The 23172-nt window shown below is 41.9% G+C and overlaps 1 protein-coding gene across 1 annotated transcript in view; it reads left to right on the top strand.

Moving 5' to 3' along the window:
• Positions 1-1524: 1524 nt before the first annotated feature.
• The window catches only part of DPYS (dihydropyrimidinase), a 33575-nt gene continuing 11927 nt past the window's right edge, over positions 1525-23172 (top strand). The window contains exons 1-7 of the mRNA XM_075023797.1: positions 1525-1896; positions 6889-7047; positions 9202-9381; positions 10509-10698; positions 17251-17407; positions 18401-18542; positions 20498-20640. Coding sequence (XP_074879898.1) covers positions 1627-1896; positions 6889-7047; positions 9202-9381; positions 10509-10698; positions 17251-17407; positions 18401-18542; positions 20498-20640 — 1241 coding nt within the window. The 5' untranslated portion in view covers positions 1525-1626. The remainder of the gene's footprint in view (positions 1897-6888; positions 7048-9201; positions 9382-10508; positions 10699-17250; positions 17408-18400; positions 18543-20497; positions 20641-23172) is intronic.

Raw genomic sequence — 23172 nt, 5'->3', positions numbered from 1 at the left:
ACTGTACAAAGGTAAGGCCTAAGACGAGACACTTTGGGATGAGGAGATACAAAGGCAAACTTCTGCTACTGCTCTCCTTCCTACCTGCTGGGAGAGAAGGCACAAAGGTGACATGCTGACGAGAAGGTGAGCATTTTCCAAATCTAGTGTCATTTCTCTAAGCGTCTTCTCGGTAGTGTGTGCGTGCACCCTCCCACGGCCCTCAGAGACAACATTCTGTCTTCTGAAGCCCTCGTGGCTGACCTGGAAGAGCTCGAGGGGACGAAGATGCCGGTGTTCGGCAGGTTCAGGAACACGCGTGAGCAGCGTTGCTGCGAGCGCGCAAACCCCGGGTTATTGGAGGGGAGAAAAGGTCCGTAGAAGCGTGTGCCTCTGGGACGGTGCAGAGCAGGTCCCTCCTCTGCTGCCGCTGCCAGCTTTCGGCTCATTTTCTACCCGTCCGAATTTCACTTTCCCGCCTCTTTCTCCAGGTCTATATCCTGCAAGGTGCCTCTCCCAGCCGGGGCACGCTGGCCCTGCGTGACACCCGCCGCGGGTTCCCCGACTGGCCCCCTTCGCCGGGATCTGGCCGCCTCCCCGGCCCCGGCCCCGGGGAAGGGGCGATGCGAGGGCGCGGGCAGAGCCCGGCGGGGGCGGCGGTTGCTGCCGGGGCGGCCGGCGGTTCTGCGGGCAACAGTGCGGGGCGGGGGGGGAGAGGGGGGCGGCGGTGCAGATGGCGCAAGGCAGCAGCTGCCAGAAGACTATTTTCATTTGGTCCTTCGACAGCGGCCATGCGGCCCCGGCGGTTGAGCCTCCTGCGGGCAGGGTGAGGAGGGGCCTCGGCAGCCTCCCGAAGTCCCCGGGGAGCTTCCCCCCCCCCCCCACTCAGGCCGGTGTATCGTCCAAGTAGCGGCACTGGGGAGGGTGGTGGTTGTGGGGTCCTGAGGGTTGGGTGTCCCAAATCATCTCCTGAGAAACAGCTCGGGAGCAGTTCCTTGATAGCCGGTGTCCTCCGGCGGTGGCTCAGTCCCCTGGCAGCAGCGCGGACCCCCACCATAGTGGCCTGCGGGGGCTCGGCCGAGATGGGTGCCACGCTTGGACCGCCGCAGCCCTGCACCCTCCCGGCCCCTCTGCCCAGGCAGGACTCGCAGGCTCCCCGGGCAGTGCTGCGGGGAGCTCAGGTCACCCTTGGTGTCCTCAAACCCCGTCGCAGGGAGCTCAGGTCACCCTTGGTGTCCTCAAACCCCGTCGCAAGGAGCTTGGGTCACCTTTGGGCCTCACAAGATGACGACGAATGGCCACGTTTTCCAAACAGCCCAGCATGTTTCAAACCCCAGGGTGCACAGGGCAGGCTGGAGCCAGTGCCATGAGATCCTGAAAGCCTGGTCCCGCTTTCTCCAGGCAGAGTCTGGAGCAGAAAGGGCCCGAAGCCATCGCTCCGTGCCGGCCAGCCACCGGAGGCGGTAGGTGGAGCTGCCAAGGGCAGAGGGGGCAATTCCTCTGGTGTCTGTTTAAAGAGCACTGTCTGGTGTGTGTTTAGGGCCATTTGGAGATAGCTGCTGCTCTGGGAGAAGGGTAGGCGGTGAAATACTCTCAGGCCAGAGCAACTTTCTGAGCGGAGGCCTCACTCTCGTCTTCTAGGCTCTCATGGCACACCAAAACCTGGCTCAGCAGAGACTTTTGATCAAGGGGGGAAAAGTCGTGAACGATGACCGCTCTGTGGTGGCTGACGTGTACGTGGAAGATGGAGTGGTGCAGCAAGTGGGACCGAACCTAAACCCTGAGCCACCGACTGGACTCGTTGTGCTGGATGCGACCAACAAGCTGGTGATCCCTGGGGGCATCGATACTCATACACACATGCAGTTCCCTTTTATGGGTAGCAGGTCAAAAGATGACTTTTATACAGGAACCAAGGTGGGTGCACATATGCGTGTCTGTGCGTGCATCTGGGATATGCAGAAAGAGATGTCTGCTGGTTATTCAGTATTACTTCCAAAAGAGAGAATAGAATGTGAATCAAACACAGGCAATTGTTGCTGTTCCTTGGCTGGGACACCATAATAAGCAGCTGGGGTACTCAGAGGTCCACATTCAATCAGTATGTTATTTGGGTTCCTTCAGAGACTTTTCTGGCTGTGGGTGGCAAGTGTTAAGCGCAGTCGTTTACCCTGGCTGTTGCCATGCAGGCTACAGCTTGCGTTGGTACATGCAACAAGCTTCATACTTTTCTGAGCAAAGGTTAACTAAAGCAACAGTTTAACCCTCCAGTGCTCTTATGTGGTAATCTGATCTTTCTCCTCTGTTATCGTGGTGGAATGCAAGCTTTTCTTCTGTCATTCACTTTGGACCTTACTGTGTCTCTCAATGAAAGTCCAGTTCAATACACTTTCTAAAAGTATCTCATTTCTCCTTTACATTTCCACTTGGAGTGGGTTTTTTTTAGCTTTTTAGCTGATCTCAGTACATTCCCTGCATTAGCAGTGTATCAATTACTAGTATTAACAGTATTATGCATCATCTCCATACAGTAAAAATACTCATACAGAGCTCCCTAAAATTTGTAAGGTACTTTTCTAAGAGCTTTGCTGTGCAGGCTGAAATCCTTTGCCCACAGAAGGGATCACATTTGTATTGGTTTTATGTGGCAAGGCTTTGGTAGCGAGGGGGGTTACAGGGGTGGCTTCTGTAAGAAGCTGCTGGAAGCTTCCCCTGTGTTCGAGAGAGAGCGAGCCCATACCAGTCGGCTCTGAGACGGACCCGCCGCCGGCCAAGGCCGAGCCAATCAGTGATAGTGGTAATGCCTCTGTGATAACATTTTTAAGAAGGAAAAAAAGTTGGGAGAGGGAGAAACAGCCGCTGGAGAGAGGAGTGAGAACATGTAAGAGAACCAAGCCTGCGGACACCAAGGTCAGTGAAGAAGGAGGGGGAGGAGATGCTCCAGGCGCCGGAGCGAAGATTCCCCTGCAGCCCCTGGTGAAGACCCTGGTGAGGCAGGCTGTCCCCCTGCAGTCCAGGGAGGTCCACGGTGGAGCAGATCTCCACCTGCAGCCCGTGGAGGACCCCACGCCGGAGCAGGTGGGTTCCCGAAGGAGGCTGTGACCCCGTGGGAACCCCACGCTGGAGCAGGTTCCTGGCAGGACCTGCGGATCTGCGGAGAGAGGAGCCCGTGGAGCAGGTTTTCTGGCAGGACTTGTGACCCCATGGGGGACCCGTGCTGGAGCAGCTCTCCTGAAGGACTGCACACCGTGGAAAGGACCCATGCTGGAGCAGTTCGTGAAGAACTGCAGCCTGTGGGAATGGCCCACGTTGGAGAAGTTCATGGAGAACTGACCCCGTGGGTGGGACCCCACGCTGGAGCGGGGGAAGAGCGTGATCAGCCCTCACCCTGAGGAGGTGAAGCGGCAGAAAATAACGTGTGATGACCGTAAACCCCATCCCTGTCCCCCTTGTGCCGCTGGGGGGGTTTGGTGGAGAAATCCGGGAGTGAAGTTGTGCCCGGGAAGAAGGGAGGGATGGTGGGAAGGTGTTCTGAGATTTCGTTTTATTTTCTCATTACCTTACTCTGGCTGATTTGTAATAAATTGAGCTAATTTTCCCTAAGCTGAGTCTGTTTTGCCCGTGACGGTAATTAGTGAATGATCTCTCCTGTCCTTATCTCGACCTGCAAGTTTTTGTTATATTTTTTCTCTCCCCTGTCCAGCTGAGGATGGGGGAGTGATAGAACGGCTCTGGTGGGCACCTGGCGTTTAGCCAGGGTCAACCCATCACAACATTGCCCTGCTTGTCTTGTGTATTAGCCAGCATCCTCAGAGAGCCTGTTATATCCTGTCCCTCTCACAGCAGAACTGGGGCTTGCTAAAAAGCAAGCAATAGTGCATCCCTTCTAAAGAAATGGATTTCACTGATGTGCATTTTTTCTGATGTGCAAAATACTAATTTGCCCCCTTGAAATAGTTGAAATAAGTTAAATTCAACTCTATTTAACAAATAGTGTGGTGCAGTAACCACACAACTGTTAAGAACCTTTAAAACTTGCCTTCTTGCTTAGATGGACCCTTTTCTTTTAACAGATTTCATTTCTTACTTGCCCCCATCATGTCATGAGAGTGCGACTTAGATTGTCTGAGTGGCATAACTGTACATTTCCATACTCTAACAAGGATTTGACTTTTTTTTAATGTTGAGCCCAGAGTACTGAAGGGAGAACTACAAATGACCTGTATGCTATCCTTAAATTACTGGCATATTTCTTTCAATAACAATATTCATTCCAACTCAAGATGGTTTTGCTGGTGTTGCTGCTGTTACTTGAGTGGAAATATTTTACACTGGATAGTTTTAAGCACTAGAATTACTCTTCTTAATGAGCACAGACGTTGTAGTGGCTCATTATAATAGACTGTAATTAGTCTGCAAAACTTTGACAAACAATTATTTTTGGCCATCACAGCAGATCTTTCCTGCCATATCAAAATGGCTGTTATGTCAAACATAACATGTCTCTCCAACTCAAACATAAGATAAGATGTAAAAGCAAAGCTACAGCACTGAATTTCCACCTCCAGAACCGATAGCTGGAAAGGGATTATAAATTTGATCATGGGAATTTTTTTGCCCAAACTTAAGTCTCTTCCATAGCTACCTAGTAGAATTGAGGGAATCTATTATTATATGGGCCTAACGATGCGGTCTTTTTCATTTACCCATAGACAATTTTGATAAGTTTTGATAAAGTTTTTTGATAAAAATTATAGTTACAGAAATGGCTTCCACAAGCAGGTTTTGGTCCTCACACTGCTTTTTGTAGTAAATGGAGAGAAAAAAATCAAGTCCACAATGTCTGTTCTGTTTGTCTACAGACATCACAAAGTATGTCACCTGGCTGAATAAGTGCTGAATTTGATTTCTGGAATACTTAGTTTACATGATTTATAGTACACAAATATATATATTAATGTTTTGTCATTTTCCGCAACAATCCTTTAGTTCTTTGTGATGACCATTTTTGTAAACTAATTATCAACAATGTATTTAGAAATTTGGCATTGCAAGAGAAATCAAACAAATGTGACTTGAAGCCAGAAGATGATTTTGTTTGACAGGAGAAAACATGTAAAAGAAACAGCAATGACTTAAAGTGCCTCCATTGACTTTAAAGAGAACCAAAGATGCAGACTAACTCAGGTGTAGGTGCCTACACTGTGAAATCCCAAAGTAGGGGAGATAAATTGTGTGCTAACTTGCAAAAAAAAGTAATAGTTTTTTGAGTTTCGAGGTTTTTTGAATAACTTTTTGAGGCACTGGACAGGGAAGCTGCAAAACAGAAACTACGTACATGAAACAGAATGTCCAGATAGTCGCTTTGGTACCTAGAAGAAGACTCTGGATCCAGCATAGTGATCAGATGTCAAAAACGTTAGATATTGTGGACCTTCTTAACACAGGTCAAAGTGTGGAAAGTGTTCAGAGCTATTTACTGAAGGTCATCATCTGACATATTTTGGCAAGAAAATCAGGGAGACGGAGTTGTGTTGCAACTATTGCAAAATATGCTACGTTGATTAGCTGAGATTGACCCATTCAGTTGAATAACAAAGGCACAGAATACCCCTCTTTACAAAAAGAGGGGAAAAAAGAGACTTTGAGTGGAGTTGTGGAACCCATGACATTTTTTTTTTCTTGAAGTCTATAAATATTCTTTAATTCTAAATCCAGTTTAACAAATAAGAAGTCAATCTGCCTTGTTGAAAAAAAAATTGACAGTTTGAACAACTTTTCTTGGAGAAAACGTTTTCCTGAATTCATCAGAGATTCACAAATGTTTACATCATTCTCCAAACTTCTTTTTCTTTTTGCAAAATATACTAACATATTTACAATTTTGCATCTGATTGCTAAGTGAAGAGAAGGAAGGAAGGAACTGATTGATCTAGAAATAGGAAGAGTAATGTAGCATTAATTTGAACTGTGTATATGTTGATCTGAATTGATTGTACCTGTTGTGCAAAGCTATGTTGTTCAGAGCAACAGAGAGGGTTTCTCTGGCTAATTTGGAAGATTGCAACAATTACAGCAAAGGAATTTCTATATTGGCTCAATTTCTGTTAGTCGAGGATCTCATTTCTGGGAATGACCAACAAAGATCCTTCAAAGGAAAAAAAAAAGTAATTTTGAATTGTCCATAAAGGAGAGGGAAAATTATTGGTTAAAAAGCAATTTTTGATCCTCATAACATACATAAAGTAAGATTTTTTGTTTATTTGTAAATACTTGTAAATATTTATATGGAGGATGTAAATACCTCATTCTATTTAAAAACCTCATATGCAGTTTTGTTAAATGATACTCTGTCAGTAATACAAATAATTTTAAAACACTTTAAAAATCCTTTTGGTGTTAGACAAGAGTTTGGGGATTTTCACACTGGATTTTCAGACTGAATCTGTTTTTTTTTTTCATTGTGTATCTGCCCCTTAATACTTTCCTGTCACACAGACTTGTTTTTTCAACTACATAGAGTCCAAGGAAGCATTTCTCAAGCTGACTATGGTCTTCTGTTGCTCTTCTTTCTCAGTGATTCCACCCACTTAAGTAAACTCACTGAGGCATGAATGCTCCAGACTCATCTCCAGATCTTTGATAAGATTTTGTACATGTGCAAGAACTTCTCCTTCAGTCTGAGAATTTCCCCGTGATTCTCCTGAATATCTCTTTGAGAACATCCTTCTCAAAGGACGTGAAATTAATCTCCACAATCAATTTGCAAGTTCAGACTTTACTCGGGGAAACTTCAGTGGCTTTTGGCTTTTCAATGCATCAACATTAATTATTGCACAGGGAATCAGAGAGGGTGGGAGGAAATTTGCATTCTTTTTGATTGCTAAATGTTAACCTTCTTCCTTTCAGGCTGCTATAGCAGGAGGAACCACTATGATCATCGACTTTGCCATCCCTCAGAAAGGCTGTTCTCTTACTGAAGCCTTTGATACGTGGAAAAGCTGGGCAGACCCTAAAGTCTGCTGTGATTATGCATTGCACGTGGCAGTAACGTGGTGGAGCAACAAGGTAGACACAATAGCTGATTTTCAATTCCATGAACTGGTACCACACTGGCTTTGAATTGGTCCTCACATGCTAAATATAGCTTGCTTGCAGTGTAATAGTATTTTTGTGTGTAAAAACTACATTTGAAATAGTTCACACCCTTCTAAATGTACATGTATTTGAAGAAATGAAGAAAGTCTGCAGATAGCCTATCTCTTTGGATAATACTGCACAAAGTTAAAGGAAAAGGAAGCAGTTCTACAAGACCAAGACCAGGGAGGCCAGAGGGGGCAAGAGGTGTTTGTATAAATTTTGCCTTTTGTTACTTGAACACTTGATAATCTATGCTTCTGTTGAGTCTTGGTGGGTTTTTGTTTTTTTTAATAAGGGTATATGTGAAAAATATGGTACTTAACTTTATTTGTAAAGGAAGAGTTCTATTCCTGGGTGACTGCAGTAATATCTCCTTAAAGTAAAGCAGGACTGAAGCCAATAATTACTTGAATGTGAGATTATCTAAAAAAACCTTTTTTTTTGGAAATTACATATGGGAGAATCGTCTTTGTTGTGTGAATGTTTGCTGATAGCCTGACAGCTTTACTGAATAAATTAACTTTTCAGGTGCTTGACATCTATCTGAACCTGACCCATGTTTTACAAGACCACTTTGGATCCTCAGAGGACATGCATCAGTACATAGATAAATTAAGTAAATTCCATTTTTAAGTATGAGTACTTCCTCTAATTTTTAACTTTTGAAATATATAAACCAAAGCCTTCACTCTGCAAACACCCTGTCTTTGGTATTCTGTGCACTAAGCACTAAATAGACTGACTGCAACTTCTAGCTCAAAGCAAAGACATAAAATAAATTCTCCAGTGAAGTTTGAGGAATGTGCATTTGAAACAGCCTTAGTGGAGAACAGTGGAATTGTACTGAAAAATCCAATAAAACTAGGGAGGTGTAAATCAATGAAATGTTCTGGTTTATGTTAAGAAGTTAACTGTTTTTAAAGGCCAAGATTGAAAGAAATAGAAAGGTCTGATGTTTTGTAGCTGTAAAAGACCTGGGTAAAGAAGTCTGATATTTCGTGCCATTCTAATTAACTATCATGTCCTCAAGATTTAAAGTATTCATTAAAAACATACATTCTTTACAATGCCTGCCCTTAGTCATAGTAATTAGTGAAGAAGAAAATAAATTACATGCCTCTGTATTTGTGCTAGAGCAGGGCCTTATGTAAGGTATTTATTTGTTTGATAATTCCCACTCAAGATATGGTCCCATCCCTCTTCTGGCTAAGTCCAGAAAATTTCCCTGAGTTTTATACCAATCTCTCACCCTTCTTGGACAGATCCAACCAGATTATTAGAGAGAAGATGAAAAATAATGTTTTACTCTTTGAAAGGAATTCATCCCATGGAAATTGTAATAGCATCACAGACACATGTCAATTACTGTCACCATCATTTTACTGGGAAGGGAGAGCAAAAATTAGGTAATGGATAGTTCTAGCTAACTGGCTGTACAAGAAACCTTTGGGCTAAATTCTGCATCTTTCTTTCTTTGGGACGTAATGTTTTGCTGGGCTTCACAAATGCTAGCAGAAGCAGGGAACCCTATCAAAGAGGGCATACAAGAATAAAAACAAGCTTGCACCTAGAGTTTTGGAGCCATTTTGTTTGATGACAAAATATTTCAAAAGGCTGTGTGTTGTTCAGAGTCAGAACAAAACTCTAGGGGATAAGGTCTTTTCTGTCACTCTAATGTGCCAGAAGCTGAAGTCTATTATGATCCAATTTTGAAAATCAGTTTTGCACAGATCTCCATACTGTGTAAGTTGGATACATTGACTGTAGTATCGGACTGGGTGTTTTCAACATCAGGAGGTTTATTTGGAATAAAAATCTGCTTCACTACCTGTTGTAAAAAGCATTCCCTTCCTGAAATTAGCTTGTGCCTCCAGTATCTTCACTGCAGTTGTACTTGTTTATATACTTTGAGAATCAACTTGATACAAGAAGAATAGTGTAAGTCAGTCTTCAAATATGTCACTTGGGCTGTTTGGACGGAATATGTTTGATGGGTGAGTAAAGGCTCACCTTTCATACTTACAATTTCTTTATACAAAATATAATATTGCTGTTTTTTGAAAATTGCTGACTGTCTTTCAGGTGAAGGAAGAAATGAAAAGTCTTGTTCAAAACAAAGGCGTCAACTCCTTCAAGATGTTTATGGCCTATAAAGACCTATACATGGTCAATGATGAGGAGTTATATGCAGCCTTTTCCTGCTGTAAGGAACTTGGAGCAGTTGCTCAAGTCCATGCAGAGAATGGGGAGCTAATTGCACAGGTAGGCATTTGGCATTTTGTCCATCAAAGTCAGGAATATAAATGATCCTGTTAACTAAGCACTTCAATAGATGTATTAGTACCATCATTGTATCATAGGGAAAGGCTTTTCTACCCTATTTTACTTCCAGGTAACTGAGGACAAACGTCTTGTCCAAGGTCCTAGAGGATGCTTGTAGTGGGCTAAGAAATTGTAACCTGGAGTCCTGGGTTCAGGGTAGACAGGAGGCAAATGATCCTGGTTCTGTGAGAGTTATACTTGTAGTATAATATATACTTGCAATATAATATGTATACTTGACTGACAAAGAAAGCAACAGTCAGAGCCTGACCGTGGACCAAGTCAAAGGGGGAATACTCGGCCAGATATTGTGATCCCTAACCCTAGGTCTCTCCAAACATAGTCAGCTCATCTAACAGGAGTGAATCCAGAAGTACCAAGAAAGCTTCACTGACTGGGCACAAAAGTCTCAGTGTCCCTCTATGCATAGTTAGCCTCACTTCATACTTGCTACTGCCACCTTAGTACTGTGTGGAGGCACTGTGAGTGTAACTACACTGATGTCTTTGATTCTTCAGCTATTCTAGTCAATAGTGCTTTGACTCTGCCCCAGGTCCCATAATGGAAATGAATTTATTGCTAAGTAATCTCACATCAGCAAAGCATAAGTTCCTGGAATATAGCAGGGACAAAATCTTATACCTCTTAAAACCTTGGAGCCTCATTCAGAGGCTCTGGATGTGTATCTTTGTGATTAGTAAGGATCTTTTTTTTTTTTTTTTTTCCCCATGAGGGGTTAGTACTGTCATCTCAGTTACTGGCTGCAATCATTTAAGAGTACATATTGAGAGAGGTATAGGGTTTTCAAAAGCGGTGATTTATCCCTGCAAGCCAGTGGAGTGTGTTCTCTGAAGTCACTTAGGTATTCTAAGACCTGTGTTTATTGAGAAATATATGGGATTTCAGATAACACAACAATAACTTCTCTTGAAAAAAACATAACTGCCTTGTTTTTTTTCCTCAAAATAGCTGCAGTGGCTGGTTTAGGATCCATCTGGCTGGCAGCATGTTCACAACACCATGGTTGCACTTCAGCTGACTCTTACATGTTTTTATGTGGTGTTCAGGGTGCAAAGAAGATGCTGGCAATGGGAATAACTGGTCCTGAGGGACATGAGCTTTGTCGTCCTGAAGAAGTGGAAGCTGAAGCTACGCAAAGAGCAATTACCATAGCAAATGCTGTAAACTGCCCCCTTTTTGTAGTCCATGTAATGAGTAAATCTGCAGCAAGGGTGATAAGTAATGCACGAAGAGAAGGTAAAAGTCCTAATTCTTTTATGCTTGGGCAATGGCATTGGAGAAAGGGTCACGGAAAACCAAACTTTGCATCAGTGTCCTACTTGTTGTGGGTGCCATAACCCTCAGAACATGGGTGAATTTCTTGGAGTCGGATGTCTAAACTGTGTGTGTGTGTTGTGGGGCCCAAGGGGAGCTAAGCAGCATGGAAGAACAGCAGCTAGGATTGAGACTTTCCCTTCTCCCCAGAGCAAACTTTTTTCTCCTTTGTACTGTAGCTCCAAGATCAAAGTGATGGCCAGGACAGCATTATTCCATTAAAAATGATCTGACCAGCCCAAGACAATGTATACTCTGCTATTCCCCTCCCTTGAGTTAGAGTCTGCAAGCCTTTACCAGCTATTTACAATGAGAAATTCTACAACAGAGACCACACCTTGTCTTTACAAATGGTGCCATGAAATGGCCAGGACTCCTATTCACTGGGCACTTAGAAATCATGGTGATGATGACACTGTCTGAAAGCCTCAGTTCCCTCCAGGGAAAGGTTTCTGAGGTCATGGACTGCAGAGTTCATAATAGTTCTCATCAGCCAAGGCAGCCTGACCCTTTTGACCATCTATTGGGCAGGCTAGAAGCAGCCTGAAGGCTGTAGCGATCCAGGATGTTTTACCTCCTCATCTGTAAGTTCATCCAGAGCAGCCTGTGGAACCATAGCGCTGTGAGGAGGCATTATATGGGTGGAAGGAGCAGGAACAAAGCCCATGATTTGGAGGGTCTAAAACTATGGAATATCTGTCCTCGTTATCTTTTTACATGTCAGCTTGTGTTCATCTGACCTACCATGAATTGCATACAGACCTCAGTTTCCTTATTTCTTGACTTTAGATGATGCTTACACAGGGGGTGTAGATTATTAATATTAAAATGCAGCGTATGAGTTCTTGACAGAAGTGCAGTCAAAACCAGCATGATATCATTGTGCTAACATAGATGGATATGTTTATGTGCAATATGTATTGATTATGACTTCTAGTAAGACTTATCAGTAATTCGAGTTTATAAAAGAATCTACCAAAATATTTTTACTAGTACATCTTTTGGTATTGTGCTATATTAGATTCCTCCACTAGATGACAGTGCTGCTGGTAATGTGGATTATATGCATCAGCATACGGTTATTTGTACATTCACAGGTGTGGTGTCAACATTAACTACAAGAAGCCATAACAACAGTTAAAATACCCAAATTAAAGATGAAACACTGTCTGTGAACAGAAAAGAGCTAAGATAGGAGGTGGTGTTTTACAACACACTATTCAAGTAAAAAATTCTATGCTGATAGTAAATACTGTAAAATATTGTTAGGCATGTGTTGTAAGAATAGTCTGCAGTGCCAGTTTGATAACTGATTTGATATATGTATACTTCTTTGATGTGTAAAAAGAAGAAATTGGTACAACTTATGCTTATTGTGGTGCAAATTGGATTTTATAGCTTCCTGCATTGAAGTAGTCAGAATCATCAATGCTTGCCTTTGTGCACAGCAACATATAACATCTCTCTATAATTAATTTCTATTTGCATGGAAGTATACTGTTTAGGAAACAGAAATCTAGGATTGATTAAGAAATTTCAAAAGATAGATAGTGTACCACATAGATAGTTACAACAATTATAGTTTTTAATGAGACTAATCTGTATAAATTCTGGCGATTAGAAATTCATTGTCATTAGTTTCAGTAAAAGTTATTTTTCCATTCTCCAATTAAAAGTGGTAATACAAAACAAGGAGTTCCAGATGAAAAAGTAAATTTGCAAAGTATTGTATGAATGACATAGTAATACCCAAATATTTTGCTGAAAGATACTCAACTTGGACAGGTTAAAACCACTCTGATGTGAAAGCTGTGTAAACTCTCAAATACTGGAAGGCTTTCAAGCATTTGAAATTATTTGAAACTCTAATGCAGTTTATTCATCTTTTCAAGATTATTTTTCCATCTCTTGATGCTAGCTTCCTGATATTTACAATTTGGAAGCTTTTCGTATTCCTTTCCAAGTATGAAGTACAGTGTGTGGGTGCATATTCATCCCTGCCCATGTCAGAGGAAGATTGATATCCCTTCCTATTACATCACTGACCTCAGAAGGGGAGAGACTGATCCTCAGTGAGCGTAATCTATTTTCTGGGTGACAGTGCGATACCAGGATTGAAGCATTGCTTCTCAGATTCTGTGGGATGGTGATTTTCCTACTCAAAAATGGAAGTCAGAGCCCAATTCTTCTTTGTCCCTCATTTAGCTATACAGGTGAAAAATAATATTAGAGCTAGAGACCAAAGGCCTGATTCATTTTGCTGAAGATAGTAGGCATAATTCTGTTGCCTTCAGTGAGTTATGGCTCAGACCTTAAAGGCTAAAATCAGTCATACACACTGTAAAGGGGTACTAGTTCTTATACTACAATAAGCAAACTTCAGGGGAATCACAAGTGACTGTCTTTCCTTCTCCCTTACGTGCCAAAGTCCACCATCTATGTCTGCTCTGATCTCCAGCAACAACACTCACTGAAGGAAACCTCCAGATTGTAGCAGCATCTTTTTCATGTACATCAGTAACAGCTACAGTGCTGCTGAATATTCAACAGGAAATCCAAGATTTCCACGTTGTGACTGTGTTGGAGACGGACAGGTTGATTCACGCCCCCATCCTGTTCTTTTTTTAAGCCCCACCAGCCTCTTTGCCAAAAGCAATGGTTTACCATTTCTCCACTTGAGGGGGTCAAAGACAGTACCCCTCTGTGAGAACTGTGCTTGCTCATCTCTTTAGGCTGTCCATGTGCAAAACATGATCCTGAATCTTGCTAGAATAGGTAGAGGAACTGTCTGCTTCCACAGAAGGGCAGTCTGAAATCTCTGTGTGCGTGACAGTCTCCTTCCCTTGAGTGGGAAGACAAAGAGGATCCTCTTTCTGCTATTGTGTAAAGTCTTCCCTACAATCAGATGACAAGGCTGTAGAGTGCTGGTGTCAGGCAGTGCAGCTCCCTCTCCTTGTTAGGACCACCTCGTGAACTTACTGGGGAAAACTAATGTGGCCCTGTCACCCACTCCTTCAGCCAGTAACACCTATGAGGAAGCAAGGCTAATAAAATGAAATTTAGGGGTATATGATTTATACTGGCTCCCACTTAAAATTGCTTTCATTCTAAGTGTACTAAAGGCCAGAGACCATGTCCCTTTGCTCATTTAACTGTGCTGTTACAGCTAAGGAAATAAGACTTTCTAATGCAGATCAGAACTGGAGAGCAGAATCTCACTAAAAAGTCATTTTTTTAAAAAGGTTTCTCCCTTTTAAAAAAGCTCATACAAAAAATATGTACTTGGTCAGATTACGAGAAGCTTGCTTAGACTTTCAGACCTCCTACCATCAGTCATGGGTTAGGTCTGCTTTTGGGCATGTCCATAGCTGTGGGTATACAGACTCTCAAGCTGACTCTGAGCCCAGGAGTGCAATTAAAAATGCCAACTTTTTAGCTGGCTCAAGCAGGATAGCTCAGGTTCAGACTGTAGATAGCCTAACTGATGCAATGCTATGCCTGATTCAATAAACAGTGCCTTGCAGTTCTGCTTCTTTGAGATCATAGCTGGTCAGTGAGTATCTTTGCCCCATATGACCTTATCTTAAGTGCTTCTAAAACTTTTACTAGAATAAGCACACAGAGACCAGTTTTTTTAATGCTGTAAATGTTAGTCAGTGTTTCTCAAGATTATAACTCTTTTTGAGTTCTGATAGGTGGTAAAATGAATTGCAATCGCATGTTCTTCTTTGTTATAAAGTAATTTATGTGAAAATAGCTCTTGCCAGCCAGTTTGGGCATCTGATGAGGAAGTCACCAAATACACAGCTATCTCCCAGCAGCTCAGAGATGTCAGAAAGACTAAACAGCAGAACACTTTCTGCTTACTGTTTTTACTGCATGTAGGAAAACATAACAAATGGAAAGATCTGATTTATTACCGCATTACTCCACTTTTATGCCTATAGGCAGAAGCCAGTTGAGCTAGAAGAACCTTAATGCAGAATTTCCTTGTTGCCAATTGAGCTAAAAGAGCCTTAATGCAGAATTTCCTTGCTATTTGGATTAAAGCAGTATCTTAATATTATTGTACCCTTTGGTCTGCCTAGTCACAGTCCAAATGAAATGCAAGAAATTGCACAGTCAGCAGAAGTGTCCAGATGTAGTCCATTGAAGCTGCAGTGTTCAGACTCAAAATCAGTTGAGGAAATGGCTTGTACTCGTTCCCACTCCTGGGATCAAGGGGAGCTGCTCAGGTCAAATTCTGAGTGCAGAAATACTGTCATCAGCTGTGGTACATGAGTTAGAATCAACTCAGCATAAACGACTGTGAGCTTGGAGACTTCTTTTCATTTTTATGTTGTGAAACCGAGATAAGAAAATTATTTATGGAAGCTAAACATTTACTCCTTTCCTACTCCTTTCCTACTCCTTTAACTTTTATCATTTATAGCTATGTCCTAATGATTCATAGTTCAGGTTTACTTTGAGTGGAAGTTTCTTTAGCTTTTTTAGATACAGTAGGAAAGACACACACCACACCACACTTACCCCCCCCTCCCCCTGCCCCTTCTACTGACTTTGCTCATGAAAAATCTGTGAAAAGCCTAATAGGTAAATATAGGAGATTGGTTAAATATATGCAGGACTTTTTCTGTGTTTATGTAGGTTTGTGGCAGCCTGCCCTCAAATACTGTGTTTGGAGTTGCACAGGGAAGGCCAAGATCCCTGTGACTCCTGCAACAGCTCTGAATTAGGAAAACACTAATCTGACTCAAACCTTCCCATTCACCAAGTAGTCATATCACTTCCATGGATGGCCCCATATTAAGTGCTTTAAGTTTTTAAAGTAAGATGCAAGGCCCAGAAAATAACTACTGAAGTCATGATTTCAAGTCCAAAAAATGGTGGTGGTCTCCCTCTGAGCCCAAGTGTAAATCTGTAATACATATGTAGATAAGTGGGACTGGGAGCTTAAAATGCTCCAAGCCAAAGAGTCAATATGAGACAAGCATGTTCAGCATGTCAGGTCATGCTGAGGTGGTTATAGCAAATTAATAATGCCAATAGGGAGTCTTTAGGTTGTGGAAGAAGTTATACTATGTAGTACTTGGAGTAAATGTACGGTACAGTAATGTCAGAGCAAGTCTTGAAACCTTGTAGAAATAACTGTAGAACTATGGGTTTTAAATGGTATGAAGCCTTTTTGCAAGTCTAGCACAGAAGATTTAAGGAATGGCACTACTGCAGTGGGAAACATATTTTGAAAAGAATTGAGCTCCTCAGTAGCTACCTATGCTAGTGTAGCAGTTATAATCCAGTAGCTCACAGAAGTACCAGAATCTAATGTACAGAGAGAAATCTGCAAAGGTTTGCTTTGTTGTTTTCCTACAGTACTGTGAATGTATGACTGACTGACATGCAGAAAGCCAGAGAAAGGTTACTTTCTTTATCACCAAGCAATTATCAGCTGAACCCTTGCTGGGGTAATGCAGTGATAGTTCTAATAAAAATTGTGCCTGGAGTGAAATCTGGGATCCATAGCAAGATACTCACTGTCTGTAGGAAACAGGGGAGGGAGAAGGCTCTTGCTGGGATCCGGCAGAGGCTGCCTTTAACCAGCACCAAGCAGCCTATGAGTGGGTGTGTGAGGTCCCAGCTCGCTCTGGTTCTTTGGTGACCATCACAGTCAGGGGCTTTACCACCTGTCGCCTACAGAACTGCAAAGTGGCTGGACTGCCTCCTCATCTTGTTTCATCTCCCCTCTTGTTCTGATGAGTGTCAAACCCATGTTTCCTAGGAGGAAAAAATAGTTAAAATATGTTAGCTCTATCCAAAGGCTAGCAGCTGGTCTGGGTTGGTGTCCTCTTCTGAGGAATCTAGAATACTGTGCAGCAAAGAACTAAAGATTAAAATTTGGGAAATAACTTTTAAAATTAAATTACTTAGAGTTTTTCATTTGGGAAATATTTTTACACTCTTTAGTTTATGTCTGGTGCCATATTGTTCTTCCTGGAACAATCATAGCCTGACAATTAAAAGTACCACCTTGCAAAGCCTGTATGCTGTATATATTAACTTACATTGTTACACAGTCAATAATTTCAGAGCACCAAACAGGTGCTACCAAGAAATATATGGGTCTTGAACATAATTAATGTAGCTGAGGACTGTGTTCCTTTTGAAATCTCAATCACATGCTTGGTAAACAATGTGTAAAACCCATTATAATATATCTGTCAAAAATTTAATTAAAATACTTGCCCAAGCAATGTTCTTATGAGGAAATATATTGGGACATCATCAGCAGAATATTCACAACAGAGATGCTGTGTTATAGCTTAGTTTATTATGTCCTTCCATATGTTGGTGTTTAATTTGAAACACTCATTCAAATTTAAATCCATTGCCACCAAAAAGATCCAGAACAGAGAAAATACAAGATAAGCATTTTTATGTTGTTTGATGATGATACTATTGCTTTACATTTTTCAGGAAAGGTGGTTTATGGGGAGCCTATTGCTGCTAGTCTTGGCACCGATGGCACCAACTACTGGAATAAAGACTGGGCTCATGCTGCAGCATATGTCATGGGACCTCCACTGAGACCAGATCCATCTACTCCTGGTTTCCTCATGAACTTACTAGCCAAGTAAGCAGATGAACAAACAGTGACAGCTAATGCCCAAATACACAGCAAATTCTGTCTGGAGGCTATAATAGCAGGTTGATGCCCTGGAGATTTTCTAAGTACAGCATGTTACATTATCAGGAATGAGAAATTGAAGGTGAAACCATAGATGAAAAACACTTTTTGTTGCAGAAATTAGAAAGCGTTCAGATTTTTTTTCTCTGAATTCTTGTGACCTTCTGTCCTCATTTGATTTTAATCAATAAGCCTTGCCTTGCTAAAACTGCAGCAAATATTGAAACATGACCAGGGGGACAATAAGGCTGTAAGTTGGTGGGAAATGTGTAAAAAGTGGGTCACAGCTAGGGGTTCTGGGTTTTGCTGTCAGCTGCCTTTTTCATGTGCAATTTGGATACTGCATAAAAACTAAGGCTGCTCACTTCTTAAAGTAGATATAAGTTGTCTGCTTCATAACATCTCCTTCAGAAGGAAGGAGGAACAGAAGTATCCTTCAGATACCTGCAGTTAACAAAATGTGTGGTTTGCTGGTATTTCATTACCAATAAAGCTTAACGCCACAAAAGGGTTGAATTTGACCAAAGAGTCTGTGAAGGTATGCCTGAACACTGGCTGATGGTTGTGCAGGTCTGTGATTTCACAGTGGAGTGACACAGTCTAAAAATGCTCTAAGTGAGGATGCAACCAAGCCCCTTGCTCTGGGCAAAGTGGGACAGTCTTCCATTTGTGGGACACCTTTGACGTATCCAAAGTAAAGGTGTTATTTTTGGTGCTTAGTTTCTTCTGAGGGGTTTCTGAAGAGGAAACTGCTTCACAGGGGAACTGGCTGTTACTGTGGAGCTACTCTTGGACGATGGGACTGAAGACAGGCTGGCAGGGCATTTCAATTTTTCCTTGCAGAGGAATGACTGGCTTTACCCAGTCTTGCAACAGATTTTCCTATGTGGCACTGTCTGGTACATGCTCTGATTCATAATGAACTTTGTTTCTCCATAGTGATGACCTATCTGTGACAGGGACTGATAATTGCACCTTTGACATATGCCAGAAAGCTCTGGGGAAGGATGACTTCACAAAAATCCCTAATGGAGTGAATGGTGTAGAAGACAGAATGTCTGTTATATGGGAAAAAGGCGTTGTAAGTATATCAAGATGTCTGAACATAGAGGTAATTGATTTCTCCAACGAAGTATAATCTCTCAGCAGTATCAACTCTCCAGTTTTATCAAGTGTATTTAACATATGATAGCTCCTTTGATGAAATACCATAACAGAGCCCTTGCTAACTCTCACTTTATGGTCCTGGGAGATAGAAGAAGATTGTTAGTGCTTAAAAAATAGCACTAGAGAACAATTTTCATCATTTAGCAGCAAAGGACTGCTATTGTTTCCACAGTAGTGTGCAGTACATTTACTTGCAGCGTTTTTTTCAACAGATGAAAGGAAAGTAAAAGGAAAGAGATACCCACAGTTTCGATTTGGTCAGTTCAGTATTTTTTCCTCTTTGATCTCTCTCAAATTTAGCTGTTGGAGGAGCTTCCGTACTGGGTGTGTGCCTGTCAACTTCTAATTTCTGTTTTCAGCCAGAGAAAACAAGCTAGAGACAAGAACTGCTTCTCTAATGTATGGCTCAGTCCTGTGATGTGATGAGATGAGCACTTTCAAGTTCCGTTGACTTCAGATTATCAGGGCCATCACAAGAATGCTTGGTGCTTCTTAGGACAGTGCCCTTCAGGCTCTAAACAAATATAAACATGAAATGCCCTTCAGGTTCTAAACAAATATAAATATGAAAGCTAGTGGCCAGGCTTTTGGGATGTGGAGTAGCCTCATGAGGGGGGCTGTGAGGCAGTCTGGTGAGGGATCTGCTGTTTACTGGGTGTTACGATTATTCTGGCTAATACAATACTGTTAAGTTCCAGAGGCTCTAGTTCAACTTTCTAATTAATATTAAGTTCTCTTGCAGCAGTGAAGTCTTGTCGATAATGCACTGCAGAGCGTATTTATTTGTCAAAAGTACAAAGTGGACTTCTGCCTATATTCACCTGTGGCATAGTTCTAGTGTGATTATTTATGGTGTAAACTGGAATACAATGTAGCTTGTGGTTAGTATGAAAGTGAGACATGAATATGTACATCAGTGCTGCTTTTGAACAGTGTATCCTGTTGGGCAAGATGATTTTTCAAAAGGTTCTTCAATCAGTAATATCCTCCCTTTTCTTACTTGTAAAATATTACACGGCTGTGAGAGTTTTTCTGGAAAACTTCCCTCCCTTCCCACACACCATTATTTAGAAGAGCAGTGTTCACCACTTTTGTTATGCTTTTCTTCTCAGATGGCTGCTGACAGGCCACCATACAAACATGTTTTTGTGACATTCTGATTTCTAGACTGACCTATGCACAATATTATGGCCAGTGTAGCTGGCTTTCTGAGCAAACAGTCATGGAGGCTGGATTAAATTAGATACGTAGCAGTGGACAGTCTGAAGACACATGTGTATCCATTCTTGTTTGCGATTTTGCTGATGTGTCACATCAGCAAATGTGCTTTTTATACTACTTGATCTCAAATGTTTACTGAACTGTGCTATCCTCTGTGTTATTGCTGAAGATACTTGCAAATCACCTTTCCTGTATCACTCATTGTGACTTGCCTCTCCTTTATCATGTTCTAGGCTCTCCTTAATACTGTCTCACTATTTTCCAAAACCTAGATACTTGAGAGCTGTTATGTCTCCTGAGGAAACTTGAGCAGAACTACAGATTCAAAGCCAGCTAAAAAATTTGATTTCAGTTGACTTGGGACTGGATTCACAGGGAGTTTGGCTTTAAAGTTGTCTCTTTCTCCCTTTGCTATGGCATAAAGTAGGATAAAGTTATGGTATTCAGTGAATGTAAATTGCAATATGTGCATCTGAGACAAATAGTTATTTTTATTTCTTTTAAACTCTTCGCTATGACATTAAAAAAAAAATTGATGTCATGTTGGCAGAGAGCTGTCATTCATCCTAGCCTTTTCAACAACAAGAACATTTTTTTCATTCCTTGTTTAAAAAAGTAATGAGTTTGCTTTTGTGTACTCTTCCGCAGTACAGTGGAAAAATGGATGAAAACAGATTTGTAGCTGTTACCAGCACAAATGCAGCAAAAATCTTTAACCTTTACCCGAAGAAGGGGAGAATCGCTGTGGGTTCTGATGCTGACATTGTGATTTGGGATCCCAAAGCTACAAGGTATGTATGGGTAGTTATTTCCTCCCATCCAGCCTCTCTGCAGGAAGAAATATCTCAAAGCCTCTGTACAGCAATAAGCCTTTGGGGTAAGGTTTTGGTGTTTTTCAACAGCACTTCATGTGAATTATTTACAGGTTATTTGTCTCCTAGAATAGTGTATGTAAGCAGAGATCTTTGATCTCTAGATGGACTTAAAAAAATTCTCCTAGATTGCTGACCAAGTGCAAAAATAACAAGGTCTGTACATTATGCTACCAGGGCTTGGTGTCCTAAGAGTAAAAATAACCACTTTGGGATCTTAGAGTAACTCTGTTAAGTGCTAGAGTACGTTTAGCTTCCTCCCACTGCAAAAAGAAGGGAGAGGAGCCTGCATTCCTGCAGAATGACCCGTTGCAAGCTTGTGTTTTGAACTTAGAGCTACTTCAAACATATTCAAAGGTGGTCAGGATGGGTGGTGAAACGGTGATGTCTTGACCTCCTAATGTATGCTCCCTAGCTGATAGAGCAAATATAGTGGTAGAGCCAGGAGTGAGCTTAGTTCTGAAGCTGAAGCTGTGCATTTAAGGAGTTTTCTGATTTTGTGCTCAGTAAGTCTGCTAGAATACTCACAACAACAACAGGTGTGCTTATGTCTCAACCTGCATGACTTGATGGCATGCTACATTTTTGCTACAAAGAGCATACAGTGTCTGGCTTTTGTGCCCATCCTGGTCTTGTTTGAACTGCCTGGAAGTGGTCTGGCGGCCGTCTGTCACAGAGCCAGCTCACCTGAGGAGTTGTCTTTCTCAGCTGAGATGCCTATGGGCTGTGCAAGTGCATCTCCACTGTTCAAATGTTGAGCAGGTTAGCTTAAATCTGCAGGCACTTCTAACAGCTGAGTCTTGCATCTGATCACATCCAGCCCTGCACATAGCAGCAGCAGCAGCAGATCAGGTGGTGTGCTGGGATGGTGCTTTTGTCTTGGGCTCAGCTCTAGTGAGCAGTGTGAGCGTACAACTGCCCTGACGGCACATGTTGGCCCTCTTTGAAATCTATTCATTAGTGTCATCCAAATAGTAAATCCACAGAAGATAGCAATCACTAACCCTAGATGAGCTTTGTGGGGTATTGGGCATGATGACAGTATGGGCAGCTTTCATCAAGGTACCACTATGTTTGGTGTTCCTAAAGCCTGAGCTGTTGTAACTCAGATGGCATTAGATTTTCAGCTTTTATTTTTAAAAAAAAGAGTTGAAGACTCTCCTCATAGTAGAGAAAAGTTTCAAAACATTACTGGGCAAATCTGATTTTGGAAGCCAAATGGAGGAAGAAAAGCCCAAATCCTGGATATACCTTACACAACCAAAATTTTCCTGACCAATCTTCTGGTTTGTGAATTTTTGATAATGCACTTGTCACTAATTTCAGTATATTCTTGAGTACGAAAAATGTGTGAGAGTTAGAGGAAAAGCATTCTGTGTTTTAAGCTGCAAAGCCTGAGGACATGGAGGTTGCTATTCAGAAGTCCCACAAAAAAATGGCAACACCAGCAAAAGAAGTTTTAGGAGTGTCAACCCCAATAAACATAGAGGCCTGCCCAGCACTGGGTCAGAGAGATTTTCACGTGCATTATGCCTTCTGGCATGTTGAGCAAGCATATTTTGAGATACTAGCAGTGAGCTATTTCAGGATGGTGGAGCTATGAACTCTGACTAAAAAAAAACCTGAAGGATTCTTTTCTGAGCTCACTTCTGCTCTGCCTGGGGACAAATGAATCTGGAAGAATAGCAGAGTTCTGACATTGTTCTCAAGGTGCTTTGTCAGCTTGTGAAATTATTTATCCTTGTGCCTCCCAAACATTCCTTATTCCTCCTTTCACTCTCTCCTGAGCGCTCTCATTGCCTTTTTGCCCACTGCAGCTGTAAAGGTGCAGTTTTTCTTCAAATATTTTTTCAAATATTAAACTGTATTTTCTTACTGAGCAAGCTGATTTTAAGTTCAGCCAATACTTTTTTTTCTGATCTGGTATTGTTCCCATTGTTTATCCCTTTGGCTTTGCTGGGAACTAGCCTCTCTGCAGGTACAATTGTGTGAACTACATGAGTAAGTATAAATAAATCTCACTAGTGCTTGTCTATTCATTTCACTACAAATCCTGAAGAGGGCACAAACAGCACAGCAGAAAAAAAAGATCTAGCTAATGGACTTCAGCCATTTAAGATATTACACAAGGTGCAGCCTCATGTGCTTTTGTTGACTCTGGGGAGTGATTTTCAATTTCACAATACGCTTGTTCCTCTTTCTTGCAAAGTCCTTCCTCTTTTGAGCATGACATTTTTTCTTGTTTGTAAATCTAAATCTCGTAAGAGAGGAAAATGCAATTTTCCAGTTCTGATTCGATGCTGTGTTGCTGTAGTCTTATAATACCGGCTGATACTAGCATAAAGAGTTAGACAATTGCTGAAATATTGCTGAGAGGAACTAGTATTATCACAATGTGTCAGAGGAATTCTATAGGGAAGATTCTGAAGTCATTCTGAAAGGTAGCGAAGC

Source organism: Buteo buteo, chromosome 3, assembly GCF_964188355.1.
Source record: "Buteo buteo chromosome 3, bButBut1.hap1.1, whole genome shotgun sequence".
NCBI lineage: Eukaryota > Metazoa > Chordata > Aves > Accipitriformes > Accipitridae > Buteo > Buteo buteo.
Note: the sequence above shows the minus strand (reverse complement) of the source record. Positions and strands in the feature narration are given on the sequence as shown.